Source organism: Oryctolagus cuniculus, chromosome 12 (genome assembly GCF_964237555.1).
Source record: "Oryctolagus cuniculus chromosome 12, mOryCun1.1, whole genome shotgun sequence".
Classification (NCBI taxonomy): Eukaryota; Metazoa; Chordata; class Mammalia; order Lagomorpha; family Leporidae; genus Oryctolagus; species Oryctolagus cuniculus.
Window position 1 is genome coordinate 24,419,536 of NC_091443.1, and position 27,817 is coordinate 24,447,352.

At 46.6% G+C, this 27,817-nt stretch overlaps 1 protein-coding gene across 7 annotated transcripts in view; it reads right to left on the reverse strand.

The window, feature by feature from the left end:
• Window positions 1-27,817, reverse strand: part of GNG2 (G protein subunit gamma 2) — a 171,189-nt gene that overhangs the window by 112,679 nt on the left and 30,693 nt on the right. Inside the window, exon 1 of one of the 7 annotated variants that reach the window (XR_011380722.1) lies at window positions 26,349-27,526. The exons of 2 other annotated variants lie outside the window; for them this stretch is intronic. Coding sequence is in view for 1 of the 5 variants with exons in the window: in XM_070053665.1 (XP_069909766.1) it covers window positions 13,357-13,585 (229 nt within the window). In the remaining 4 variants the exon portion in view is untranslated. Of the gene's footprint in view, window positions 1-13,356; window positions 13,966-23,445; window positions 23,604-26,348; window positions 27,527-27,817 lie in introns of those variants that run through there. 4 more of the 7 variants (XM_070053666.1, XM_070053667.1, XM_008269651.4 and 1 more) reach the window with 4 other exon arrangements.

Here is a 27,817-nt window from a genome sequence, read left to right on the forward strand (position 1 = left end):
ACAACTAGTCCATAAATGAGACGACACCTGGTCTACTTATGAATCAGATCTGAAACACTGACCCATTGCAGGCAGCCTTAAGTGCGGTGGAGAAATACACTGAGGACCATTTAAGGGCGCAGTCATCTGATGCCGGCAGCGGTTGGGGCCTTTTAGTGGATCATTACGGCCTTGTGCACAGGCACACAATACACATCACCAGGTTGGCCTAAGAGACTTAGATGTGATTATTTAGCAGATAAAGGAACTCTGTCTCCCCAGTGGGGCCTTTTCTCTCCCGTGCATGGCAGTACCCAACACCAGTGTGTCTTAGCTCACACTCAGTAACAGGCTAGATGTCAGAGTCTCTGAGGATAACGATGCCAGCTGGTTCTCAAGAACCCCCTAAGCTCTCTCCTACCGTGGGCAAATCAAAGCTGACAGTCAAGGCTCTCAATTCTTAGTTTCTCTCCCTCTCTTCCCTCTACAGCAACACAGCAAGCCAACCCGACAGGCCTAATCACCATGGCAACAACATGCACTGTGATTATGAGTGTGTTTGTTTTTGAAAATGACTCACAGATTGTTCCCCCAGAAGACCCAGACGCACAGGTTTCTGGCTGGTTTATAAAATGCACCCAAATTTTCCTTGCAAATCTCTTGCTCCCATTACCATAACTGGTTCAATGGAGAGAAATCCATCACATCAAATATGCCCTTTTCCTTAAGGATGGAAAAAAAAAAAAAACCACTCCAGGATTAATCAATTTAAACCTCAGGTTTATAATGAAATTAATTTGAGTTGGTACACTGCAGATAATTAATCTGTTCCTCATTAAATAATTAAGGTATTTCAAAAATGTAGTTTTAGAGACTAACATGAAATGATCAGGAGAAATCAAATCAGTAATGAAAAATATCAAGTAAAACAGCCTAAGTCTATGGATATACGGTCACATGTAAAGTGTTACAAAAAACAAACAGCAATAACTAAAGTCTTAATATGGAGATGTCTTTTAAACCAATGTCCAAAATAGACACTTATTTTTAAAATGCAAACATGAACGAGAACAGATATTCAGAAGAACAGTGGACTATTTCTATTCATTTATTCAGTAAATATGATTTAAGACCCTCTGTGTATTAAGCACCATGTTTTTCTAAGTAGAGCATCATGGGAGGGCGTGGTGAAGCCAATCTTGTTGGAAATGAAGGCCCTGGCCATGGCTTGGTGCACTGTCTTCTCACTGAATACTTTTGGGCTTCAGAAGGCACCGGACTAGGGAAGACGCTCAGTGACAGGGCATTGCTTGATGATCCTGCAACTCAGAGTCCTGACTCTGACATTAGTGGAAAAAAAAAAAAAAAAAAGCTGATAATTTTGGTGTGTTGATTTCCCCTGTGTGAAATGGAAATAAGCCATTTTAAAAGAAATATAAATGGAAATTATTTATATAACTCTATTGAACTTGAATTCCTTGAGGCGAACACATAATATGTTACACACACTCATACTATGTTACACAAGTTCAGAATGATGATCTGCAGGGACCGGCGCTGTGGCACAGCAGGTTAAGGTGCAGTGAGCTTGGCTACTGTCTACACCCCCAGCAGCCCGTACCAGAGAGCTGGCTCCAGTCCCCGCTGCTCTGCTTCCCATTCAGCTTCCTGCTAATGTGCCTGGAAAGGCAGCAGTGACCCAAATGCGTGGTCCCTGTCACACACATGAGAGACCGAGATGGAGTTCCTGGCTTCAGCCTGGCCTAGCCCTAGCTGTTACAGTGAACCAGCGATGGAAGATGGAAGATGGAAGATGGAAGATTCTCTCTTTCTCTCTCTCTCTCTCTCTCTCTCTCGGTGTGTGTGTGTGTCTAACTCTGTCTCTCCCTCTCTCTTTGCTGCTTTGGCTTTCAAATACATAAGTAAATCTTAACAAATTATCTCCAAAGAGCCATGCATTGTATGCACCACTGCAGATCATCGATTTTTTCCCTGGAGATTGGTGGGAAGCGCAGAGTGACTGTCAGGTGGTACAGACGGGGTTGTAGGTAGTAACAGCTAACCTGGCGTTACAGAGCAAGGCCCAGTTCTCACTCTCAGTCCACGTCCACTGCAGGGGTGTCAAGAGCCCTTCTTTGTGCCGTCCTCATTCTGAGACCAGGGATCAAGAGTGCAGCCACCACTGCTGTCCCTGCACCCCTACAAATGCCCAAGGAATGTGCTCACATCCTGGTTTTTACAGCTTCTTCCTGGGAGAGACACCTGTCACAGCTGCCAGGGTGAGGCACAGGACTGCAGGTAACAAAAGTGGGTGGTGAGTTGGGAAGGAAAACTGGAGCTATTTACGGCCAAGTGTAAAGATTCCTGAACAAAGGGGCAAACCTGAGACTAACACCCAACTTAGCCTGACTTTCCAGGGAAACAGTCTCCCTTAGGTGAGTCCTTCCTCCAAGTTCTAAGCATTTAGGATTCATGGTGGATTATAACAATCCCTTCTGCCAGAATTTAGTAAGAATCCTGTGGATAGCATAAAAGATACTCTACTGCAAATCTGTGTAACAACTACACAAATAATAGCTACGTCTCTTGAATCATTACTATAATTTAGGCACCATGCTAGATAAACTTAGTGTATACATTAATAATTCTCTCCAGACAATTTTGTGAAGTACATATTATCATTATTGTTCCCATTTTATAGATGAAGAAACTGAGGCATACAAAGTTTAAGCAACTTGCCCAGCGACTCTGACTCCAAACCAACATCCTGTAACCACAGTGTTCCTATATGTTCAGCCTTAGGATACTCTTTCTCTACAATGCAGTATTTTAGGAAGAAGATAGCGCTTATAACATAAAACAAGTTGGGCCATTTTCTTTCCTCCCTAGGAATTTTTATCTTAAGTTTCTCTTATTTTAAAAGTTTTAAAAATGTGCAACAGCAGTGTTTTCCCCTGAAAGGGGGGAAAAATGAAACTGTTATTACAATGGCTTAATGCCCATCCACAGCAGTGCACACTAAACATAACCATCTTTCACGAGGTTTTAAAAAACGGCAAAGGATAGAGTTGGTTCTCCAGGAAAAGCCTCAGAAACACAGTGAGATGTTTTTCCTGTTTAAGTTTTTCGCCATTTGTCTTATACGGTTCTGCCCAGATTAGACAAATAGGCTCCTGAAACAGCTCTCTGTTGGCAAAGCCCAGAAATTACTTTCCTGCTCAAAAATGCAAATGTAAGAGGAGGAGGCACTCAATCATCTACCGGAGAAAAGTCCTCCTAGCTTTAATGCTCAGTCCGGCATGACAAAAGGCAGAGAAACACGCCTCAGAGACAAGCAGTGCAGACCCTGAAATTTCTCGTTTTCACTGGCGCTGCCTCACCTGTGCAGCCTGAAATGCAGTACGAACCTGGAGTACACACGTGAAGGAAAAACACAGGCAACACGGCCGCTGGCGAGCGGAAGCCTCCCCTCTAAAGGATCGTCATCAGAAAGGCCAGGGACGAGTCATGCTTCCCTTACAGGTGCTGTCACCAACAGACACACACCTCTGGAGAAAACCAGGCTTTCTTAAGTCACACTCTCCCACAGGACACTTCGTCCTTCTACCTCACTGTCTACGGGCCGGGCTAGATTTTATTTGGATCAAACTGATTTAAATAACCAATCAGGAAGAGTTAACTGCATACATATACACACACACACACACACACACACTGCAGGACTGGTTGTCTAAATTAAATGCCATTCTTATTATTTTAAAGGACCGGATGCACTCTTTCCAGAATATTCTAATGAGGTTATTCTTTATATTCTGTTTTCCTCCAGGATACTTCCTCTAGCCTACTCAGAACTTCATCATCCACAAAACCAGTAATTTTCTTGTTTGTGTGTGCATTTGTTTTTCTCAGTGGGAAGCCCATGTTCCAACCCTGTGCAGTTCGAGGTGGTGTGGTCTTCCTAAGTGAGCCTTTCTGAGTCCTGGTTCCTGCACTGTGAAACAGGAATAGTAATAGGGGTGGCCTCTACTGACTGCGTATCCGGTAGCCGCTGACTCCACCCTTCTGATTAATTGACCCAGATCTTCTTTTCCAGGGTGTGGCTCAGAGAGGCCGAGGGGCTCCTCCATACCGAAACCTGCCCTTAATTCTGAAACTTAACAGCCGTTTCTGCACAGTGAGGGGAGCTGGCCTGGGAGGGTGGATCAGCCTGCTGTGGACACTGGGTTCAGGAGGAGGGAAGTGTGTGAGCTGCTCAGGCCGATGTCCAGCCACTGAACAGTCAACTCCGCAACTCCCCTCACCTCCGGGAGGAACGTCCTATAGTTCAAACCACCTGGCTGTGAGCATTCTCTAACCAGTAACCAAAGGATCCTGATAGAAAAATACTATCCTCATCTCAAAAGAGGTTTTCTAAAAACCAGCTGAAAACAGTGATGTGTAGACAGCAGGCGGCACACACTGAACGCTCAACAAATGCTAGTTCTCAGGTTGCCTCTTGGGTTGATCCTCACTGTTCAAACACGAGTGAGGGCTTTACTCTGTGTGCTTGGAATGGCTCCTCTGTGGGGTCTCCCCTGCTCCCCCAACACAGAACGATGGACCAAAATCCTGGGTTTCTCTGCCTTATTCGTTAAAGAAACGCCGGGGACTAAGGTGAGTCTGAACAATGAAGGTGGTGTTCAATTCAGACAAGCCCTGTTGCTGTGATTGCAGTGCAAGTTAAACAGATCTTTCTGGCTGGGTAAATTTATTTGCTCTAAGAGAAATCTAATGCAGATCAAGGACTCAAGAGAGTGGCCAAGCATCCTGCATCTGAAGTGTGCCTCGTTAGCTGCAGAGGAGAGAGTTAGAGTACTGTATCTGTATGGAGGAAGGCCGTACCTCCTCTGGAATCACACCTCATTCCAGCTCCAGACACACTTATCTGTGTGCTTCCTGGACCCCTGCACACCTTCTCCTAGACCCTCACAAGGTTGACTCCTCCTAAACTCAGGAGTCACCTCCTCAGAGAGGCCGTCAGGGATGACCAGCACCGCCATCCACACCATCTCTACCATTCAACTCGTTTCTACTTTAATCCATCACACTACTCATTGTTACCCAATATATATATATATTTTTGCTATAATTTGTCTCTGTCAATCAATCTTGATGGAATCTGATCTAATTAGTCTGGGACCAGGCCAGGACGCTAATGTTTTTTCAAAGCACCCCGAGTGATTTCTAATGTGCAACCAGACATCAAAACCACAAGTCACTGTGTTGATTAGGTCTCTCTCAACACTGTACTTTAAGTTCCAAGAAAACAAAGAACTGGCTCATTTTGTTCAACCTGGTCTCCCTGGCATCTCGAAGGGCACTTGGCACGCTGCAGACATTCAGCTGACACTTGGGGACAGACTGCTGGGCTGTGTGGTAATTATTTCCGTCTTTGTCTGTTTTCCCCAGCAGTCTGTGATCTCCTGGAGGACGAGCACTGTGTGTAGCTCAGTCTGCATGAAAAAAAAAGGACTCACTCAACAAAGTTCATTAAATAAACTGCGCTGTGTGCCACAAGATAGACGAAGATGAAGCCAGATGTGGCCACTGTCCCCAAACAGCTTGCAACATGGTTAACAAAGAAGTAAATGTACAGACTGCGTTATAAACACACTAGAATGAGCTAAATGTTCATGAAACAACCAGGATTTCAGAGGTGGCAAAGACTGTTTCTCACTGGGAAGGGGAGGAGCGAAACCAAGGAAGGTTTCATGGAGACAGTGGCATCTGAACTGGGTCTTACAAGACAGGTGGAAGTTGGCTATTCAGAGAAGTTAGGCTATGGGTGGTGAAGTGTGGGAGAGAAAGTGGAGAAGTTACTCCAAAGAGCCCAGCTGCAGGTTTGAAGGGTGGGAACTAAGACATCAGTTGCCCACATGGGAAGTATAGACAGTGTCAAGGTTCATTTCCAATCACAATGCAAAGGGTTATGCAAATTGACTGCAGCTCAGATTGCTTGGGAAGGAAAACAGATTCAATGTTCATAACCGAGGGGCTGAGAGAGTGGGGTGTCACCCATAGTCGCGGAATCAGGTGAGTAGCTGGCTTTCAGGAGTGTGAGAGGTAGCGGGAGCCCGGCAGCGGGAGCCCAGCAGCGGGCACCAATGTTTCACTTCCAGTAGGTTGGATGTCCCGAAGACCCTGCAGCAGCCTGCTGTGTGGGCTTAGAGAGCCAGTGAGAGATCAGGATGGAGAATCAGTCAGACTTGGGGCTGACCCCACAGCAACAACCAAAATCCCAGGAAAGGATCTGACGGACGGAGAGGAAGATATGAAGCAGCCAAGGAATCAAACCTTAAGAATGCTCAGATCTAGGGAGCAGGAGCTAGAGGGGAGAAGTTGGGAGCTTTCAGAGATGTAGGAAGAGAACTGGCTTAGAACAGCCTAAGAAAGTCAAAGGTTTTTTTATTTTTAATCAATTAATGTGGATATAGAAATCCAAGCATGTAAGGCCAGCATTGTGGCTTACCAGGTTAAGTGGTTGCCTGTGACACTGGCATCCCATATGGGCATCAGTGAGTCCCAGCTGCTCCACTTCCCATCCAGCTCCCTGCAAATGCACCTGGGAAAACAGAGGAAGATGGCCCAATCGCTTGGGCCTCTGTGGCCATTTTGGGAGTGTACTGGGAGATGGAAGATCTCTCTTTCTCTCTCTCTGTTTCTGTGTATGTGTGTGTGTGTGTGTGTGTGTGTGTGTGTGTGTGTACAACTCTGCCTTTCAAAGAAATAAATATCTTTGAAGAGGAAAAAAAAAAAAAACAAGCATGCTTACAGAGAAAGAGGAAAGGACCAACACCAATACCAAGAAGAAGACAACTATGTAGCAAAGACAAATGATTATGGTCAAAACACAATCCCCCAGAAAGTAAAAGGCAGTGGGACAGAGAGTCCAAACAGAGCGTCTGCTCTCAGCCTGAAGAAAAGGCTGTGCTAGCTTGGCAGGGGAAGGAAGAAGAGGATGGATGCTGAATGATGCTATCATCTGCATGTTTGCATCCCCTGGAATTCATATGTAGAAGCCTAAATCCCCACTGCAATGGTATTGGGGAGGAAGCTTGAACAAGTAATCAGGCCACGAGGATGGATCCCTCCTAAAGTGATTAGTGCCCTAACAACAAGCCCTAGGGAGCTGGCCAGCCCCTTCTGGCATGAAGGATACTAATAGGCCCTCACCAGACATCAGATCTCGGGCACTTTAATCTTGAACTTCTCCATCAAGAAAAATAAATTCCTGTTGTTTAAAATTATCCAGGTCATGGTCATTTGTTATTGCAGTCTGAACAGACTAAGATAGTTGAAGACATGGAGAGTTTTCAAGGTGATAAGGAATAAGGGTAAGGAGCCTGTAATACATGACTTCTCAGGAAACAGAAAAGATGAGGTCCCCTGTAGCGAATACAGGGAGGGGACTGGAGTTGAAGGGCTTTCACGGGAAATGCACAGGGGAGAGTGAAAAGCAAGACACAAAAGACAGCAGGAAAGGACATTCAAGGAACACTAATGGCTGGGTCCATATCCCCAGTGAGTGCTGTGCACCTGTGGAGAGGATAGGGGAATAGCTGACAGCAATAGCCAAGCCCACTAGAGGCGAGGGAAGGCCAGAGAACAGGGAGCAAGGGCTCAACAGACTGGCTTTTTAGGGTCTCGCCCATAAGAACTTGACCTCTACACACACCTGTCAGTAGAGAAAAGGGCTGATCTGTCTCACCTCAGTCCTTGTATACTGTGGCACCTTTTCTAAGAAACATGCTCTAGAACTAAGCACTTGGTTTATAAATGTTTAAAAACTCCTCTATAGATTCTCAACACTGATACCCACTAAGCATAATTTGTTTTCTTTAATATAAGAATTTCCAGGGCTCACAACTGTATCTAATACCTGAAAACTGGAGTCTCTATTACATAGTGGTATCAACTTGAACAAACTGACACAGAAGAAACTCCATATTTGCATAGGGCATGATTTAAACATTACTCTCTTCTGTCTGAACAAAATCATTTTGTGTCCTATAAAGACTTTATCCATTTGCCCTTGTATGTATGGAGGAGAAGTGGAGTATCAATCAACTGTGAACTCCAAATTCTGGGCCAAGTCCATTATCCATCATGGGGGATTCGTGGAGGCTAGGTCACCGCAGGATTCCATTATCCATCATGAGAGGTTGATAGAGGCTAGCATGCCCCATTTTCAGCTCTGTCATTCTACAGCATGCTAGGCCAGAGACTAAGCCTTTGTTCTGTTTCTGTTGCTTTTTAATTGATGAACAATAACTGCATATATTGATAAGCTAGAATGTGGTAGTTTCATATACATAAACATTGTGGAATGACCAACTCTAGCTATTTAACAGGTCCAAGTTTAATACAACTCTGCAGCTCTCTTCCCACCCAGATCCAGTGAAGCCAAGCACTTGAGTTATCCAAGTAATTGGAGAATGAATAAATTTGCAAATCAAATAAAGATGGGGGTCATTATCCAGCAACCTCTCCCCCAACACAGGCAGGCAGGGTGCACTACAGAAAGCTTACACGTAATCAGTCAGGAACCCTTCAAGCCATTTAAGGTCAACATCTATACCCACACCACAAAGCTCAGGGCTGGCTGCCATTCCGTAGAGTTCTCCCTAATCATTCTGCCCAGCTCACCTCAGTCCCATCCATATCCTGTCTCACTGGTTTCAGGATTAAGAGCAAAATCCGTAGTGGAAAACAAAACAACAGATTCTTTATTTTAAAAGTGAAGTTTAGATTAGAATCACATTTCACTAGTAGATACCCGTCTCAGAAACCCACTGTACTAACTTAACCACTGCGGCCCCACCCAGAGATGAATGCTCTCCACTGCAATGGGTTTGAGAGTGACTTAATACTTCCGTTTCTCTTTTTCTGACTCTGCTACCTCGTGGGCATTTTTCTCGTCCTGAGAAGCTTCACAAATGAGTGTGGGCCAGAAAGTCACAGAAGCAACAGCCCTTCCGCGTCTCCTTGGTAGCAGCCTGGTCCCTGGCTGCACCAGCCAGGTCACAGGTGTGCGTGTTCACAGTGAGTGTCTGATGCTCACTGCCAGGTTCTTGACATCATCGATTCGTGAGGCCCCTGCATATTTTCTTACTTTGGTTTTAAAAGTTACTTTTGAAAAAAATATTTTATTTGAGCGGGGATAATTCTGTTGCATATACAGGAAATTAACTATACATATTATAGTTGTGATCTAATGATACGTTGGTTAAGAGATCCCATCATTTTAAAATGTCTCTTCAAAAACAATCCAGTTCTCAATCAGCAAAGGATTTGATTAGACATTCCTCCAAAGGAGATATATAAATGGCCAGTAAGCTTGAGAAAAGATGCTCAACATTACTAATCATTAGGAGAACCCAAATCAAAACTACAATGAGATATCACTTCGTATCTCTTAGGACAGCTATTATCAGAAACAAACAGAGATGATAACAAGTGTTGGTGAGGGCATAGAGAAGTTGGAACCTTGTGTACTGTTGGGGGGAATGTAAGATGGTGCAGCTGCCGTGGAAACACTGGCAGTTGCTCAGAATTCAATACAGGATTAGCACGGCCAACAGTCCGCTTGTGGATACTCAACACAAGTGAAGGTAGGCACTGGGACAGATCTCTGTATTCACAGCAGTTTAATCACAGTAGCCACCAAGTGGCCCACGTGACATAGAAGGACAAATGGATCCACAAAGTGTGGTACAAACATAAAGAGGAATCACTCAGCCTTAAAAAGGAAAATATTTTTTGTAAAAAAATTTTTTTGATTGATTCATTTTAAAGTCAAGGTTATGGGAGGAGAGGGAGAGGGAGGGAGGGAGACAGAGAGACCTCCCATCCACTGGTTCACTTCCCAGATGGCTGCAACAGCTGAGGCTAGGCCAGGCCAAAGCCAGGAGCCAGGAGCTTCTTCTGGGTTTCCCACACAGACTGAAGGCTGGGTTGTCTTCTGCTGCTTCCCCTAGGTACTTTAGCAGGGAGCTGGATCGGAAGTGAAGCATATAGGACACAAAACAGTGCCCATATGGGATGCCGGCGCCGCAGGTGGCTTTACCCGCTGCACCACAATGCTAGCCCCCCAAAAAGGAAGGAAATTCTAACACACACTACAACCTGGATGAACTCGGAAGACATTATATTGACTAAATTAAAACAAAAGGATAAATGTTGTATGGATGCCACTTATATGAGTTACTCAGTCAATTCATGGAGCTGGAAAGTAGAACAGTGGGTGCCAGAGGCTGGGAACGGGGGGAGTGGGGATACAGTCTTGGTTAGTGGGTGCAGAGTTTCAGCTGAGCAGGCCGAAAAGAGTTCTGAGATGGACAGTGGTGAGGGTGGCTCCATAATGTGAATACACCGAACACCACACAACCGCCTGGTTAACACGGGAAACTTCATGCTATGGATATTTTATCACAATACAAATAAATCTCTCCGTGAACCTCTGATGTACTGGCAAAGGTCAAGAACATGCTAACTTTTCCATACGCCAAAAGGAAGAAAAATGATACTTCAGTATTTCCTCTACAGCCAGGTACTCACACACAGGCAAAAACAAAACAAAAACCTTGCTTACGTACTACCAGGCCTAATTTACGAAGATTAAACTAAGGCCCAACAATTAATGTACCTGGTCAAGTAATAAGAACCAGGGATAGTGGGGTGGGCTTTGTGTCACAGCAGGTTTAGCCACAGCTTGGGATACGCACATTCCATACTGGAGAGGCTCGCTTAAGTCCTGGCTACTCCACTTCCAACCCAGCTTCTTGCCAACATGCCTGGGAGGCAGCAGGTAGCGGCTCAAATACTTGGGTTCCTGACACCCCACGTGGGAGACCAGGATGGAGTTCCTGGTTCCTGGCTTCAGCCTGGCCCAGCCCCAGCAGCTGTGGACACTTAGAGAGTAATCATCAGATGGAAGATCTGTCTCTGTCTCTATCAGTCTCCTTTCTCTGTTTCTCTTTCTCTCTCTCTCTCTCTCTCTCTCTCTCTCTCTGCCTTCGAAATAAATGGATACATCTTTTAAAAAAGAGAGAGACCAACAGTAGGATTCAAAGGCAAGTATGCCTAACTTTGAAGCCTGCTTTCTTTTCCCTCCATGGTGTTCCTTTCTCCTACCTACCATCATGTGTGTGGACAGGCTTTCTGCTTTTAGTATTAGCCTTTAGACTTCAAAGTTAGTCCTGTCTTGAAGTAGCTAAAAATAATCAGTCAAGCAAATATTCTTTACAAGTAGCCCATCACATGAGGCCCAGGGCTGGCCATAGCATAAGGGAGTCATGTTTCCATTCAGCCACTGCCATATGGCAGAAGGAAAAAAAAACACACAATTAAAATTTCAGTGCCGGGTGACTCCCTCAAAAGCCACTCTGCCTTTCGATATCCTGTAAGGGCAGAATCGGCGGAAATGGTCTCCGTGCACAGCGCAGGGGCATCTGCCTCTTTTTCTCAACAGCCTGGCTTCATAGTTGCAGATTTGCTGTTCCTCACTCTTGTTCTGCTTCAAGCTGGAACTCAACAAGTAAGGAAATATGTGGGGCTTGCACAACATAGGCCCCTCTCAAGTGTTTTCAGAGGTAGCAAGGGGGCTTTCTTCCTCTACTCTTCCTCGTGGCCAAAGCTTCCTCTTCTTAGTCTCGTGTGAAACACACACAGGAGCATTGCAGATCGTCTCCACATCCCCAAACAAAGCAGGGTGTTGGCAATACTTAGCGCACACAGCCTGCAGATGAGTGAGTCCCGAGGGGAAGTCCTGGGCCGGGCTTGCAGCCTGGGTTCCCGACTCTGCTTCATTTAGGGACACCAAGCTTGGCTACAGACCCCCAAGACCTACCATAGGTCTCCTCTCCAGGCACATTATCCGAACACATTTGACTTCAAGACACAACCAGGAAATGCAAGCGTGGAATCTGCGGTGTGATTAGATTTGCACGCAGGTTTGATTGAATTCAGTGGCTCCTTTGGAGGGGCCTCATGGTTTCAACACCAGCAGTAGCCGGTCTTTTGGACATGGTACAGATTTATTTCAATGTACACAGCATTGTTTTCTCAGTTCTGCAAAATCAACTGCATAAAGAAGAAATTTAAAAAACAAAACCCTACAGTTCTTCACAACTCAGAATGGTGATGAAACACAAGACGGATACATACAGTCTCAAGTAGCCTATAGGGTGTTCAAAAATCTCTATTTCCAGAATTCGAGAGTGCCCAAATATGCCATGTTTGATATTCTCATTCCACTATAAGCAGTGCCTTCTCTTTTTTGAAAAATTGTCTTCTTCCAACACCTTGGACCAATGGCAGTTTACTGCTTAACCACACTTGCTGGTGGACACACAAAGCTGAATTTTTAAAATCATACTCTACTAAGGCTTTACTAACTCTTTCTCCTACGTGTCCTGCCAAATCTCACCACCTCAGTGCGAATCCGTTAGAACTACTGACTGCACTTTTATGGATCATTCACACACAAGAAGTCCCAGCCCCAGACCCTCAGCATTCATTGCTCAAGACAACTGAAACCTAAAAACCATGTTTAGATTTCATTGCTGCAGTCCGTCTCCAGCACACACAGGTAAGGACAGAACCCAGGTGCACGTTTTTGTATTTCGTCCCTTCCTCAGGCTAACATCTGCTCTGAATTAGACACAGAATCCGTATACAGAAAAAATCCATCAGCACAGCTCTGCCTGAATCTGGCCAAGCTCGCTTCCCTTCAACCCTCTCCGTAGCTCGGACGAAGGATGCAACTTTGGGTTCTGAGGCAGCAGAGAACTGAGGGAGGAAGACACCCCTTTTTAATGGTAAATACTGCCTCTCACATACGCAATTCCAGCCTTTGTTGGCGACAACTGAGTACAAAAGGATCTATCCCCGCTGAAGCCAAACCACAACCATTGTGTTGCAAAACAGAAGACAGCCCCAGGCAATACTAAAAAAAAAAAAAAATGCAATCCACGTTTTCCACCACTTACACCCCTCAAACAAGGGGCCAGCAAGGCTCAGAGGACCACACCACAGCTTCCCAGCCCCAGTTAATTTCAACTCAACCCTGCCTTTCTTCCAAGAGAACTGTGCAAACCTCCTGTTATATTTACCGTGTTTTCTTGGCAGCTCACCAGAAAACAGGTCTGGCTGATGACTTTCTTTTTTTTAAGCCAATGTGTCATAAATGTGGTCATTCTCAAAAGCCCGAGGCAAAGAACCCCCGACAAATCATCTCCCTCAAACCTGAAGCAACGTCCTCCCCTTCCCTTCGAGATCCACAGGCGAGGACGATTTTTCTCAATTGAAGAGAGAAAACCCCGAGAACGTTTCCCTTACCTTGGCTGCCGAGGCTCGGTGGCCGACAGACGCTTTGGGAGCTGCTCTTGCAGGCGAGCTTGAGCTCGGCACACCCGCCCAGCCCAGCCCAGCCCAGCCCAGCCCAGCAGTAGTAGGAGTTGCCCGCGGCGCGGCGCGGCAGCGGCGTTCTGTGTGTGTGTGAGTGCGTGTGTAGCAGCGGCGGCTGCAGCCCAGGGACTAGTCCCCACCCAGCTTTGTCTTCAATCATCGTTCTTTCTACAGGAAGCAGTGCATCTCCCACTTCCTCCTCTTCTGGGTAGCTAGTCGCCGCTTTCTTGCTTTCATTCTCTTTCCATTTCAGGCTTCACTCCGGTGACAACCTGACTTTTTAATCCCACTCCCCTCTTTGTTCCCACTCCCTCTGGGGTTGGCTGTTCTTGCCGGTCCCCCAAGTCTGCCCACCCTCACCTCCCCATAGCTTCAGTGCACTGCCTTGGGGGCCCCCCTTGCTGGCACACAGGCTGCGCTCTCAGCCTGAACTTGACTTCTTGTTTTCGCTGCTGCTGCTGCTGCTGCTGCTGCTGCTGCACAGCCCCTGGTCTGGCTCTGCCCTGAGACTCAGCACCAGCCTCCAGGGCTCTTCCTGTGGACTCAGCGAGCTGGCAGCTGGCAGCTTCTTACTGCAGCACTTTCCTTGGGGGCCAGCCTTCCGGAGGCTTCCCCGCTCCACCGTCCCGCTACCACTGAGCTCCTACTTAACCCACATGCTCAGAAAAGGACGGCTCTGAGACATATTCAAGTGGGGCTCAGGAGCAGAACCAAATCACGCAGGGCTACCTCTTGTTCAACAGGGAAGATGGGTTCCTGCAAGATTCACCCAGGAGGGAAGGAGTGAAGCGGCGCTGAGTTCCCAGCCCAGAAACAAACACCCCTCCCCACCCCACAAACACTAGAAGGGATGCAAGACCCTCAGGACCCTCGAGATCCCTCCCTTAGGAGGCAGTGCAGCGTCACGGATGAGGGTAGAGTCTGCAGGGACTCCGCCCGCCAGTTTGAATCCAAGCTGACTTTGTGAACTTGGACAAATTATTTAACTTCTACATGCCTCAGTTTCCTCATTTACAACATGGACATGACTCTAATCATCTCCCACAGGGGACACCTGAGGGCTATTTTTAAAGATTTACATATTTATTTGAAAGGCAGTGACAGGGAGAGATAGAGAAGGAAAGAGAGAGAGAGATGTGTTTCATCTTGGGTTCACTCTCCAAATGCCTCACACAGCCAGGGCTGTGCCAGGTTGAAGCCAAGAGCCAGGAACTCCATCCAGGTCTCCTGTGTGGGTGGCAGGAACCCAAATACCTGAGCCATCATCTGCTGTCTCCCAGGGTGCACTTTAGCAGGAAGCTGGATCAGAATGGAGACAAGAACCCAAACCAGACACTCTGATAGAGGATGGAGGTGTCCCCAATGGCAGCTTAACCTACTGTACCACAACGCCCACCCCAAAATCTGAGGAATGGACACAAAATGCTAACGATTATTCTGGGAAAACATGCAGTAGTCAGCACATCAAAGCCCTTATTATTTTCAGAGCACACTGAGGCTCAGAGACAGCAAGTATAGATGGGTGTTTGTGGTGCCACTTGCAATGCCTGCATCTGTATCGGTGCTGGTTTAAGTCCCTGCCACTCTGCTTCAGATCCAGCTTCCTGCCTAATATGCCTGAGAAGCAGTGGATGATGGCCCAAGAACTTGAGTACCTGCTAACCATGTCAGAGGCCCAGATGGAATTCCTGGGCTCCTGGCTTCAGCCTAGCCCATCCCTTGCTGTTGTGGCCATCTGGGGAGTGAACAAGGGGAGGGAAGAATTCTCTCATAGACTCTGTCATTCTGATTTTCTACTAAATAAATAAATCTTTCAGAGAGAGTCAGACAGGGCAAGTGATCCGCGTCCAGGATCATGGCTGATTTTCCCACTCCCCGTGGTAAGTATGCATACTCAGGACTCAGCCCGATGGTCTTGGGAACAACTTATTCACCTGTGAGTCACTCTGCCTCGGTACTAACACAACATGCTTTGGTGAAACACGGGACTGGGGCAGGGGAGCCTTGTTCTGGAGAGGAGGCAACACTGGTAACAGACCCTTCCTGGAGATCAGTGCCTGAATCCTAAGGTCCCAGGGGAACCAAGTTAATTCTGCCACTCCACCTTTGTAAACTTGGCTTGCCTTGATCCACCAGCAGGTAGGGAACAGGAAACAGAAATCTAGGGCTATTGCAAGATCCCTGACCGTGTCAGTCTTTCTGACACACCTTGGGGCCCCAGCACAGGAAGTGGCAGGTACGAATTTCATTTTGAGGCTGTGTTCTGGGGCTGTCCCAGGACGCCCCTTGTTTTGATGTGACATTCCAAATACAGAGTTCGCTTATCTTTTCCTAGGAATCTGTCATCAAAAGGACTCTGATGTCCATTCACTAACATACAAAAACTACAAAATTACTTAGTTTAAGATCACAAAGGAGAGTTCTATCTTTGAAACACTCTGCAGAAGTGGGAGCAGCCTGGGCCTAGATCCAGTGTTATGTAAATTACCCCCCTAAGCAGGAACACTGGTGCCCAAGGCTACTGGGAGATTGTAAGTGTAAGCCTAGACGATAAGCCTATGAAAAATGACAAGTATGTTATTATAGGTCGGTGGAAAGATTACAGAAAAAAGTCTTTGGTTCATTTTAGACCAATGGATTTGGGCATTAACTCTGATTAAAACAGGTTTTTAAAAAAGTATTTCTCTCTCCTCCTTTTCTCTCTCCTCACAACAACCAGAGTGTCACTGGTATCTGTAGGAGAAAACTTCTTTCAAACAGTAAAATCGCTATGCATTTGGTTTACTGTTTTCTCATGGGTTCTTCCATCTCTGACCCATACAAAGTTCATAGTAGGTCAACCTGGCCAAACTCTTTTCTAAGCTAAAAACTAGAATTTTTTTAAAAAAGATTTATTTAAAAGACAGAGACAGAGAAAGAGAGAGACACAGACAGACCTTCCATCCACTGGTTTAGTCCCCAGATAGCCTCAATGGCCACGACTGAGCCAGACCAAAGCCAGGAGCTTCATTCAGTTCTCCCACATGGCTGCAGCGGCCCTAGCACTTTGGCCATCTTCTGCTGCTTTCCCAGGTTCGCTACTAAGGATCTGGCTTAGACGTGGAGCAGCTGGGACATGAGCCAGCACACCAGCATCACAGGTGGTAGCTTAACTCGCTAGGCCACATGTGCTGGCCCCTAAAAACCAGATTTTAAGATCTTTCCCTTCCTGTCCTTCACCTCATTGCTTTCAATAGGTCCTAGTAGCCTCTTTTTAAGGAGTGAAAAGTAAAGTGTGGGTTGTAGACTGGCCAGGGCAGAAGATTAATCCTGTTTAGAGCTCTCAACACAAGCAGGAAAAGGACTCATTCCAAGGGCAGAGTGTTCACGCCTTAGGAGAAATGACAGCCTCACGATGTGCCAGGAACAGTGCATCCATCCACTGCTCAACACGAGCCCATCCTAGACGCAGTTCATCAGTGCGGAAAACCAAAGCCTGTAAAATAGCATTCACGGAGGGCCCTACTTTCAGACATCAATGCCTTCGTCTACTTTTTAAGGCCCACCTGACAAAGGCATGAAGAGGATGAAGAGAACTCAACTGTGGCCTGAGGTCTGTCCTGCCTAATGGAGCATCCTAGGTAGCTCTTCCCTGGAGGTTGTACATTAAATATTCTTCAAGTTACATGCATTATGCTCATGAAAACACCACTGCGCTTTCCATATTGGCCATGTCATTGAACGAAGAACCCAAACCAGTTGCCTACAGAGAAATATAAGAACAAACCCAGAACTTTTTATCTTTGTTGCCTTGATCTAAGTGTCTCACCTTTTCACTCCCTCCTCCGAGCTCCCTCTCTGCCCAAACCTTGCCTTTCCATCTCCCTCCCCACTGGCTTATTTCGGACACGCTTCGCTTTCTCTTGTGTGACTGCAATGTTCTGTTCCCCTAGCTGCAGGCTCCCTCCCAGCTTGACCTCAACAGCAGCATCTTTCTAAAGCAAAGCGCTGATCACATCACGGCCCTGTTAGCAGTTCTTCTGGATCTCTCTTCACTGCTGCTCACAGGAAAAAGCCTGACATTCAGTGATGTCGCCTGTCTACATTTCAACCATACTGCTTGCTGCCACCCCACATACAGCTCCGGAGCAGGTTCCTGAAGGAAGTGTGCTCCTTCCTCTGCACTTGGATGCGTGCTATTCCTGCTGCCAGAGGTTCTTAGTGCTTCGTCCATTTTGTCTGCTGGTAAACCCCTACTTTCATCGCAGCTTTTCTCATAGGTCTTCCCTGCATAAGCAGAGTCGGTGCGTCTCCTCTGCGAGTGGACATGACTGGCCTCTCCATCTCAGCACTGTTTGCATTGCTTTCAGGATGTGTAGTTTGTTCACCTCACCCATGAATATTCAGGCCACTTAGGGTTGAGACCACATGCATCTCAGCTCTGCTTGTACTTGCATAACTAACCCAGTGGCTAGCGAAGAGATTGATTACAAATTGGTATAATGAAAAGGCATCATTGGCAGGAATTCCAGAATTGCTTTTGTATTCCTTTGGGTGCCCGGGGAGGGGAAAACAAGGAAGTCTCTGAAATGAGAAGTTGGTCATGGGGCAAAATATGATCATCCATCTATTTTCTGCAAATTGTCTGCAGAGAACAACAGAACATGCGCATCAACGCTGAGTGCTTCATCGGCAACTCTGAAGGCTTCCCGGGCAATTCTGGTTCCATTTCTGGACGGCATTGCTTATGGGGAAAGCACAGTCCAGCCACAAAAGGAGTAATTGTAAAAAAATGAGAAATGCAAACCAGAGAAGAAAGCTATTCTTTACTTGCATCTCTGCAGGAACTGTAAAGCGACTGGTTTACAAGCCAGAAACGTTTCTCACATCCTGTTCTCTACTCCCCAATCTTTGTCACCTCACAGCTGTCCCAGAGCCTCCCATATGCCAAATCCCCAAACTTTCTGTCATCTCCATACAGTACAGTTCTCCCTCCCTCCCTCGCCCCATGGCCAGACAGTTCTTTACTATCTCAGTCACTTGCCTTCCATGGCTCGCCTTTCCTACTCGCCCTCCTGTGTCATAGGGTTGGCTTTTCTCTCTCTGTCCTTTCTCATCTTGCTCTATCAGAAAAGATCCTTACCCCAACCAGCGAAGCCAGCACGTGGGGGCTGTGGTGAAGGAAGAAGGGACACGGGAACAAGCAGGTGAATTCATATGGTGACAAATCTGTCCACTCGTACGCATGGACAATACAGTGCATATCTTCATGGATATGCCATAAATAAATGAACTATTGGGCTATTATTTTATCACAGAAAAATGCAGAGTTCCAGGCATTTCTTGCATCATATAAAAGGGGAGAGGAGCCTGTCTAAACAATTCCTCCAAAAGGGATAATCACGATAGGATCTGTGTGTCACAGGATCATCTCCTCCCCCTGGGATGTCTGAGCCTGCCCCAGCAGTTAGGAGCCAAGAACACAGAATCATATTTGGTGAAAAGAGAGTCAGGGAGTGGGGAGGACAAAACCAATCTCTCTTGAGAGAGGAGCTGGCTGACCTTCACTAAGGAACAATGTCCATTTCCGCCTCATGGCCCAGTACAACAGTGAGCAGGACAGGTCATATGAAGAATGATGGCCACTTTTCTTGAGAGAGACAAAGTGTCAGAACCACGAGTTCTCTTTTCCCTGTGTCCTGACCAAATAGGGAACAAAGCAGAAGGACAGAAAGCCCTCTAGACTCTTCTGTGATGTCACCTGAATGCCACACCTGTACACAAATGTGTTTATACACAAATAGACCTGGGAGGTTATCAGTGATGACTGCTTTCCTAACAGCACATGAGAAAATAAACACCAGTGCTGTTGGGGAGGGGGTGGAGATGCATGAGGGGGCAGGGGGAGGACGGGAGCTGGAGGAAGGGCTGCAGGGCAGTAACCATGACGCTTGAGGTCTCACTGAAGAGGACACTGGGCATGGGGGGAGCCAGGAGCAAAGAAGGCAGGGGAGATGGAGGAGGCAGCAGAATCAGAGCTGAAGCAGGTGAGACAGAGCCAAAGAGGCCTGGATACGGATGCAAAGAGCTGTACCTGGGGGAGCTTCCCCAGGCTCACATAGGAAAAAGGGTCACACGCTTCCTGAGTGGGGACTGCCTGCTATGCCTCAGGGGTTTGGTCTTCCCATTAGCAGAAAATGTTCCCCAGTCCTCCTCTCCTCCCAGCAGAAGCTGGGACTGTCTAGTGACTAGGGTCAGAAGAGTTTACAACAAATGCATTATTACCATAAAAACAGAAACAGCAATTCTGCTAAATAAAACTTGTCCCCTCTAAAAAGTCTCTGAAGATCACTCTGGAAATGAAGGGACAACAGGAAACAGCAGCAAGATCAAGATGAGGGAGTCGGCAACAAAACATGACAGAGGCTACAGAACATTGTGAACTGGTGAGGTCTTGGGAAAACAACCCTTTAAAAAGATGTCAGAATTAGAGAATATGGATCAGTGAGATTAATATCATCCAAATAAATCATTGTGAAGCGTCTTGAAAGAAAAGCTGTACAATAACAACTCCAGTAATTTGTAGGCAAGGCAGAAAGGCAAGACTTCATTTTTCCGTGCCAAATGTAGACCAGAGAGAGTGATCTATTTTGACAGTAAATAGGTTGGCAAAAACAGCCAGGGACTTGAAGATGTCTGAAGGCCTTTTATCTCTGCATCTTTATTGACTTCCCTTCCATCAAAGGTTCCCATTGATTTACTTTTGACCTTGGTCCTCCCCCGACCTGCTCTACGTTTGTGTTTTGGATTTCCCATGACAGAATTTCAGAAATAGAAGCAAAAGGGTTGAGGAGGTTAAATGTTGGCTGGTGGGTGTGTCTCTCCTATTGCTCCTTTGCTTGGGAGCAAAGGCTGGGCAGATTCAGCCCCTTACCAGGGCTTAGCACTTTGCATGCACCCATACACGTTTGTTAACCGCAGCCGAATCTAAATAATTAGGCCCCATGGAACAAAGTTCTAGGCACTCTAAGAATATTTATAAAACCAAGCAAAATTCTAAGTGCATGAGCAAACAACCACCAAGCCTGCCCAAAATATTACCCTACATTCTCACTTTCATCATCAGAAAATGAGAGAAGGATCTAGCAAGGAGCGAAATGAGATCCTGACTTTGCGAAGGGAAAGATCCTAAGTCACTGGCCAAGGAACAAAATGAAGCTAGGAGGACTAATCTGCTTCCTCCTTCGACGGTAATGAAGTCCCTCTGGAGGCAGAATGGTCTCAAAAGGAAGCAGAGTCACTGACTGCTGAACTTGTGTGTCTGTAGACTTGGAGGGTGTCTTTAAGCAATGCGAGCTGACTGCCCGTGAAATGCTGCTAAAATGAATTGTTGTTGGTAAGAAGTTACTCAACATTCTTTAAGTACTACTTTTATGGTTACATGGGGGAAATTTCAGCAGAGAAGGATTGTGCGGTCTATAGTAAACTTGGAAGTCTCATATTATTTTCTTGGCAGAGATAATGTACAAATAAGATTCCTTAGAAAATTGCTATTTTCACTTGTACAGTTTTCTAGAAGATGGCTGGGTTAGGGATCCCCCCTCCACGAGTTACCTCTTTTTTACCTTGGGTACAGCTCTTAACTCACTGTATTGTCACTGCAGGTTCACCTTTGTCCTGTACCACATGTGCGATCCTAGAGTTCATAGGCGATGCCTTCCTCAGTGCTGTGTCTCACTGCCCTGCACAGGGCTCGGTGCAAAGGGCAGAGTAGAAGTGAAATCAGTATCTGGTGCTTACACAACGAACAGGAGAGGCATGACAAGTGAGCTACAGAAATTCATTTGGGGAAGAAGACTATAAGTCAAATATCTGTGGGCTTTTTTTAAATTTTTTTTTTTTTGACAGGCAGAGTTAGACAGTGAGAGAGACAGAGAGAAAGGTCTTCCTTCCATTGGTTCAGCCCCAAAACGGCCACCACGGCCCGCGCGCTGCACCGCCGATCCGAAGCCAGGAGCCAGGTGCTTCCCCCTGGTCTCCCATATGGGTGCAGGGACCAAGCACTTGGGCCATCCTCCACTGCCTTCCTGGGCCACAGCAGAGAGCTGGACTGGAAGAGGAGCAACTGGGACAGAACCAGTGCCCCAACCGGGACTAGAACCCGGGGTGCCGGCGCCGCAGGTAGAGGATTAGCCTAGTGAGCTGCCGCGCCGGCCTGTGGGTTTATTTGTAATTTTAAAAAATATCAATGAAGCTCTGTAGTATCTTGTTAGTATAGCAAGTTTGTTAATTCCAAAATGCCAGTTATGGTTTTAATTTCAAACGAAAAGAGTGGGCTTCATGCTCAAAACCTTGATTCTTTCCTAGCTCAGACTCCTGAAACTGAAACACACCACAGCCAAATCCTGTATTTACTATTAAAATGTTTTTGCAGATTCCTCATGACTTTCTACCTACAGGGTTTTACACTGACAGCACGGATTTCAGGGCAGGGCTTAAGACGCCACTGTGACACATGCATCCAATTTCAAAATGAGAGTTCAAGTCCCAGCTCTACTCTCAACTCCAGCTTCCTGCTAATGTGCACCCTTGGAGGCAGCTGTTGATGGCTGAAGGACTTGGGTCCCTGCCATTTGTGTGGGAGACCTGGATTGAGTTCCCAGCTCCTGGCTTTGACCTGTTCCAGCTCCAGTTTTTTTGGTTTTTTTTTTTTTTTTTTTTTTGATATTTGGGAATGAGCCAGCAGATGGACGATGTCTGCCTGTCTCTGTCTGCCTTTCAAATAATAAAGAAGTTTTTTAAAAATTCCAGAAAGATATGGCTTCACTGAATAGTAAGTGTTTAAAATGACTGAAAAAAAAAAAAAAACAACACCAAAACCCCATGAACACATTTGGCACTTGATTTAACAATGGAAAACATACATTACTTCACCCTTATTGAAGGATTGTAGGCATCAGTGGTTTTATACCTGGAGGTGGTGGCAATCACCACAAATAACATAGACAAGAGAGGAAGAAATTTCTGATGCTAGAGCCGAGAAGGTATCACTAGAGAAAATAAGACTTGAGGGAAGAGATTACTTAGAAAGGATAGATTTGCTCAATCTATTTATGAGCAAGATGGACTCCCACTTTATTCTGGAATAACAGTCTAAGGCCCGCCATCTGTGACAATCAGAAGATGGGAAGGAAAATAAAACATCTTTCCTGCCTTAAATTCCCAGGACAGGAGCTGGGCACTTAGTTAACAAGCAAGGGTCCTGATGGTGCCCAGTGCGGAGGAAGCACTCACTACATCTTTGTGGAATGAACATACTCCTCAAGAATAACGGAAACGTGATACTCCTGGGATAAGTCAATGGTGAGGTTTGATATTCATGAGAGTCCTAAGCTGCTCACTCTGGTACCCTGGTCCTGAACGCACCTTGCGGTTAAAACACTAGAATGTGAAGACTCCCACCAGGCGCTGCAGTTCCGGACGCTGCCTCTTCTTACGATCACTAGATTGGGATGACCCCATGTCTGTGGCTCCACAGTGGGCACAAACAGCATCCCCGAGTTCCACAGTCCTCCCAGGGGGCCAGAAGACAGACTTTTCAGCTTGTCTTCTGTTCTCTTTTGCTGTCCCCATAGATCAACAGTCTTTTTAGCCTCGTGTGCCAGAGAGGATAAGAAATTTCCATGGGTGTCCCTGGGAGATTTCAGGAATAAACACAAGAGGAAAAATCAGGGAGAAGATTAGGAGAGAAGGGTTTATTTTTCTCATGGGAGCCATCTTAAACGTAAGATCTTTGAAAAGAGAACTCAAATGAGAGCCACATAAACAAAAGGCAATCTAATTAACTTCTGTTTCTTAAGAGGGAGAAATATGAAAATCTGCTTTTAAAATTAAGGTGGGGGGGAGAATCCAAACAAAAATAAAAACTCAAAAGAATGGCAAAAAAAAAAAAAAAAAAGAAAGAAAGGAAAGAAGCCAACAAGGGAAAGAGGACCAAGAGGCAAACGTGTCACTTGCAAAGCTGCCAGGGGCAAAACTCACATTTGCTGAGCAGTCTGGGGTCTCCACAAAATTCACAGAAAATGAATGTTATGAAGAAGTTACGCATGGATTTCAAAGTTTCTTTGCATTTAAGTAAAATTATCTGTTAATTCCAGTGTTCCATGAACTTGTTTGAAGTATCCTCATGTTATTCTTTTCTGAAGTGGGAAAAAGATGGGGATATTACTACATTGACCATTTGAAAGCCTTTACCTTTTCTCTAAAGCTGCGTGTAATTTAACTTTCAAACACACAAGTATCTACTGAAGCTTGCAAGATGCCAGCAGGAAGTGAAATGGAACAAGACTCTTATTTCAAGGAGTTTATATGATAGGGGAGGATCAAAGAATCAAGTAGTCAGATATTTGTCAGGCAACATTAAAAGAACCACGTGAAGACAGTGAAGGGGAACAGAGTGGATGGAATACGTGCACTATGTTAACAGGGCAGGCAGGAAAGCATGCTGGTTGGAGTGGGCATTTAGCACAGCAGGTGAACTACAGCACGTGGCACCCAACTCCCTATCAGAGTCCCTGTTTGGATCCCGGCTCTGCTCTTGATTCCAGCTTCCTGCTAATGCAGACCCTGGGAGGCAGCGGATGATGACTCAAGTGGTTGAGTCCCTAACACCCAGGTGAGAATCTTGGGTTGAGTTCCATGCTCCTGGATCCTGCCTGACCCAGCCCCAGCTACTGTGGTCATTTGGTGAGTGAAGAAGCAGACGACAGAACTTTTTCTCTGTCTAGTTTTCTGCCTTAAAAATAAATGAAATAATAAAATAAAATAGAAAGCACTGGTTATTTTCTGATTTCTACCCTTCCCCACACACTTTGCAATTCATTCTCCTTTTTCTTTGCTTTACTCTGTGCCCACGGTATCCCAAAACTCACCCTCAATTATTCTTGGCTCGTGCTGTTACACCCTTGTGTGGTATCTTCCCACATTGCCTCAGAACTGATCTGCATGACCAAGAAGCAGAATATGGCTAAAGTGACAGTGTGCGATTGTCAAGGTTCGATCACTAAAGCTACCGTAACTTTTCTTGGGTCATGTTGTGAGGATGCTCACGCAGCCTGATGGAGAGGTCCACATGTGGAGTATCCTGGGTCCCCTGCTAACAATCAACACCAAGTTCACTGCCATATCAGTGAGCTACTTTGGAAAAGGATCTTCCACCCAGACAAGCCTTCAAATACCTAACGTTCTGAATGCAGTGTCAAATGGGACCAGGGCTGGAAACAAACAAGATAAAGTCCTCCCAAATTCCTGACTCACAGAGACTGTAAGAGATAGTATTGATTGTTCTCAACTCACTATGTTTTGACAGTAGTTTGTTATGCAACAATAGACAATTTGCATACGTGATACTATACCACCCCAACTCCCTTAGCCTCTGATTTCCATTTGGGTTGGTCAATGGACAGAAAGTGAGGTTAGTGGGTTTATTCCTTAGTTTTCTGCTCTGGTCCCAGTTTATTTCCTCAAAAACCTTCTGGGCAGGGCTGGCGCTGTGGCGTACTGGGTAAAGCCTCTGCTTGCAGTGCCAGCATCCCATATGGGCGCTGGTTCTAGTCCTGGCTGCTCCACTTCCTGTCCAGCTCTCAGCTATGGCCTTGGAAAGCAGTAGAAGATGGCCCAAGTCCTTGGGCCCCTGCACCCACGTGGGAGACCCAGAAGAAGCTCCTGGCTCCTGGCTTCGGATGGGCTTAGCCCCAGCTGTTGTGGCAATTTGGGGAGTAAACTAGTTGATGGAGGACCTCTCTGTCTGTAGCTATGCCTTTCAGGTAAATAAATTTTTTTAAAAGTCCTCCTGTAGGAAAGGACACTGACAGACAGCTGGAGGAAGTGAGTAAAGGTCCCCCAGCATCTAGGGAAGAGAGTTGGAGCAGCAGCAAAGACCTTGAGATGGGCAGATGCTTGGTACACCAGAGCAATAGTAGGGAGACCAATGTGGGTGGGGCAGAGTGCACACCTAAGGGGCACACTTGTGTCTGAGGCAGGGAAGCCGTCGGGGCCATGGCAGGTAGGACTTTGTGTGTCATGGCCGGATTCTGAGTTTGGTGCATAGTCGCAGGGTGGGGTGGAGAACGGTCTGAACCACAGGGTGAGACTGGAATGTAGGCAGAGACAATGGACACTGGGAGACCAGTCAGGGAGCTTGTTTTAGGATTTGGAAAGATGGCGGCTCGATCTAGATGACAGTAAAGGTGTGAGAAGAAACTGAATCCAGGCTGTGCTTTGAAACCAAGGCTGTGGGAACCCGTGACTGAAACAGACCAAGGGAAGGAGGGTAAGGAAACCTCCACAGGGAATGAAGAGTGGGACAGCCATGGGCTAAGAGGGAAATGAGGGGAGGGGAGGGGTTGAGTGGGGGAGGGGCAGGAAATCAAGACCATGCTCAATTCCAGCGTCAGAGGAGAAAAGAGCAATCCGCTGGTTTAAAAAAAAAAAAAAAAAGGAAGATTAAGGTTATTTCTCATTTAAAAAAAACTAAAATCTACGTTACAGAATCACATTCCTGGCCTATCAGAATGTTGCCACAAGAAAACTATTTTTTTTTAATTCTTTATGTAGGCATTCTCAACTTGCTTTGGGAGTGTGATCAACTCTTGTTAACCTACTGCAAATGTCAGACCAAATACACCCAGGAGCTCGGTCTGCTCCGAGTCCCCGCTGCCTGTTAGGGAACCCACTCTGGCTGAAGGGAGAGGACCCGGCCTGCCAAGGAGCCCAGGGCCCGCGGCTGTAGGAGAGAAGCTCACCCGTTAACCTCACACGACTTTCCGTTTTTAGATCTGCAATCTGACCACCTTCAGCTCCCGGAGCTGATGTGACAGGAAACACTTCCGCTTCTCCGGGTACAGCACCAAGGGCCCCACTTCCGCAGCCAGGGCTCCTCTTACCAGAAGCACAGGGCTGGGCCTCCACTCCCCCTTGGCTGTCGCCCCATCGGTCACCCGCTCTTCCTCTGCAGGCTTGCAGCTCAGAGAGGATTGGGCAATTCGGGGTGGCGCCTGAGTGGACAGACTTCCCTCAGAGGACAGAGGACGGGCGGGAGAGGCCCGGTCAGCCCCCTTAGCTGAGGCAGGAGGCGGCACCTGGGCCCACCCCCTGGCAGAGTTTGCCAACACCGGTCCACAACCCTCACCGTCTACAGTCCACGGACCCTGTCCTGAGGCCCACGGGCAACTGCTGCTGCTGCTGTTGTTGTTGTTGTTTGCGGAATGACCTGTGCCTAAACATTCTGTCAGCTTCCCGGAAGGAACACAGCCCACTGGGATAGAATGGCCTTCTCCGCCCCTCCCCCCGGTTACCATGGCAACCCTCCCATGACAGATTCCCTGGTTGCCATGTCAATGCCGTGGGATCCCGGCCACTGCACCACACAAAGACGTCAGCGGGAGCAGGGAGCAAAACCAAAAAATCCGACTGCAGAAGACGACGCTGGGCTTCCGAAGCTTGCGTTTCTCACCGGGGAGCGGAGGAGAGGCACTGCCTGTCACTGCCGTGAGAACCTGATGCTTTTCCTGGGGCAGCAGCCAGCAGGGGGAGAAGGCTGGGGAAATCCCCAGGAGCTGGCCTGGTGACAGGAAGACAGATGTCATTCTCAGGTGGCTGGAACCCTGGAGCCTGAGGCCCACTGAGAGGAAGTCTCACATGTTTAACCCGAGTGGGAGAGCTCAGCTGGATTGAAAACAAAACAAAGAGCGGGGCTCCCAGGCAGCTTTGGGAATGCTATTGCCTGTACGGTTTAATAGCTATAGAAATGAGATTCCAAATGCTCTTGCTTAATAGTCAGTTGATGCTGAATTTTTCTTTCTTTCCAAATAATTCTGGCGGATCAGCTTCAAAAGGCAGCGGTTTGTCTGTCTCTTTTCATTGATCTGTCATACCCTGCTGAAACTGCAGGCCAAAAATTGATTAACCCCGATTTCTGGGATTTGCATAGTCTCAGTGTTAGCTGTGGTTGGCGATACCTAGGAAGAGTCCTTGCATGAGAAAAAAAAATTCGTGATGTGAATTTTGTACTATCCTAAATATATACAAAAATGAAAGCTGTTAACTTGCCTGGGGCCTCGCCTTTGTATGACAAACTATCTGGGTATAATCAACCTGTCCCCGTTCTCCAAAACTCACCTTGGGTGCTATGACAAAGATTTCCTCACACATTTTCAAGCCCCAGCCAGGTACCTGCCCATGGTTTGAGTGAAATGCACACAGAGCCACGGGTGCTTTACTTGCGAGCAGCTGCATTGTGAGGTCATTTGTATAACACCTCGATTGACACAGACTGGAGTGGCGATGCACCCAAGCCTCTCGTGTTTTATAGACTCTAGGGTTGTGATGCAGATCGAGACAAAGCCCTGTGCCC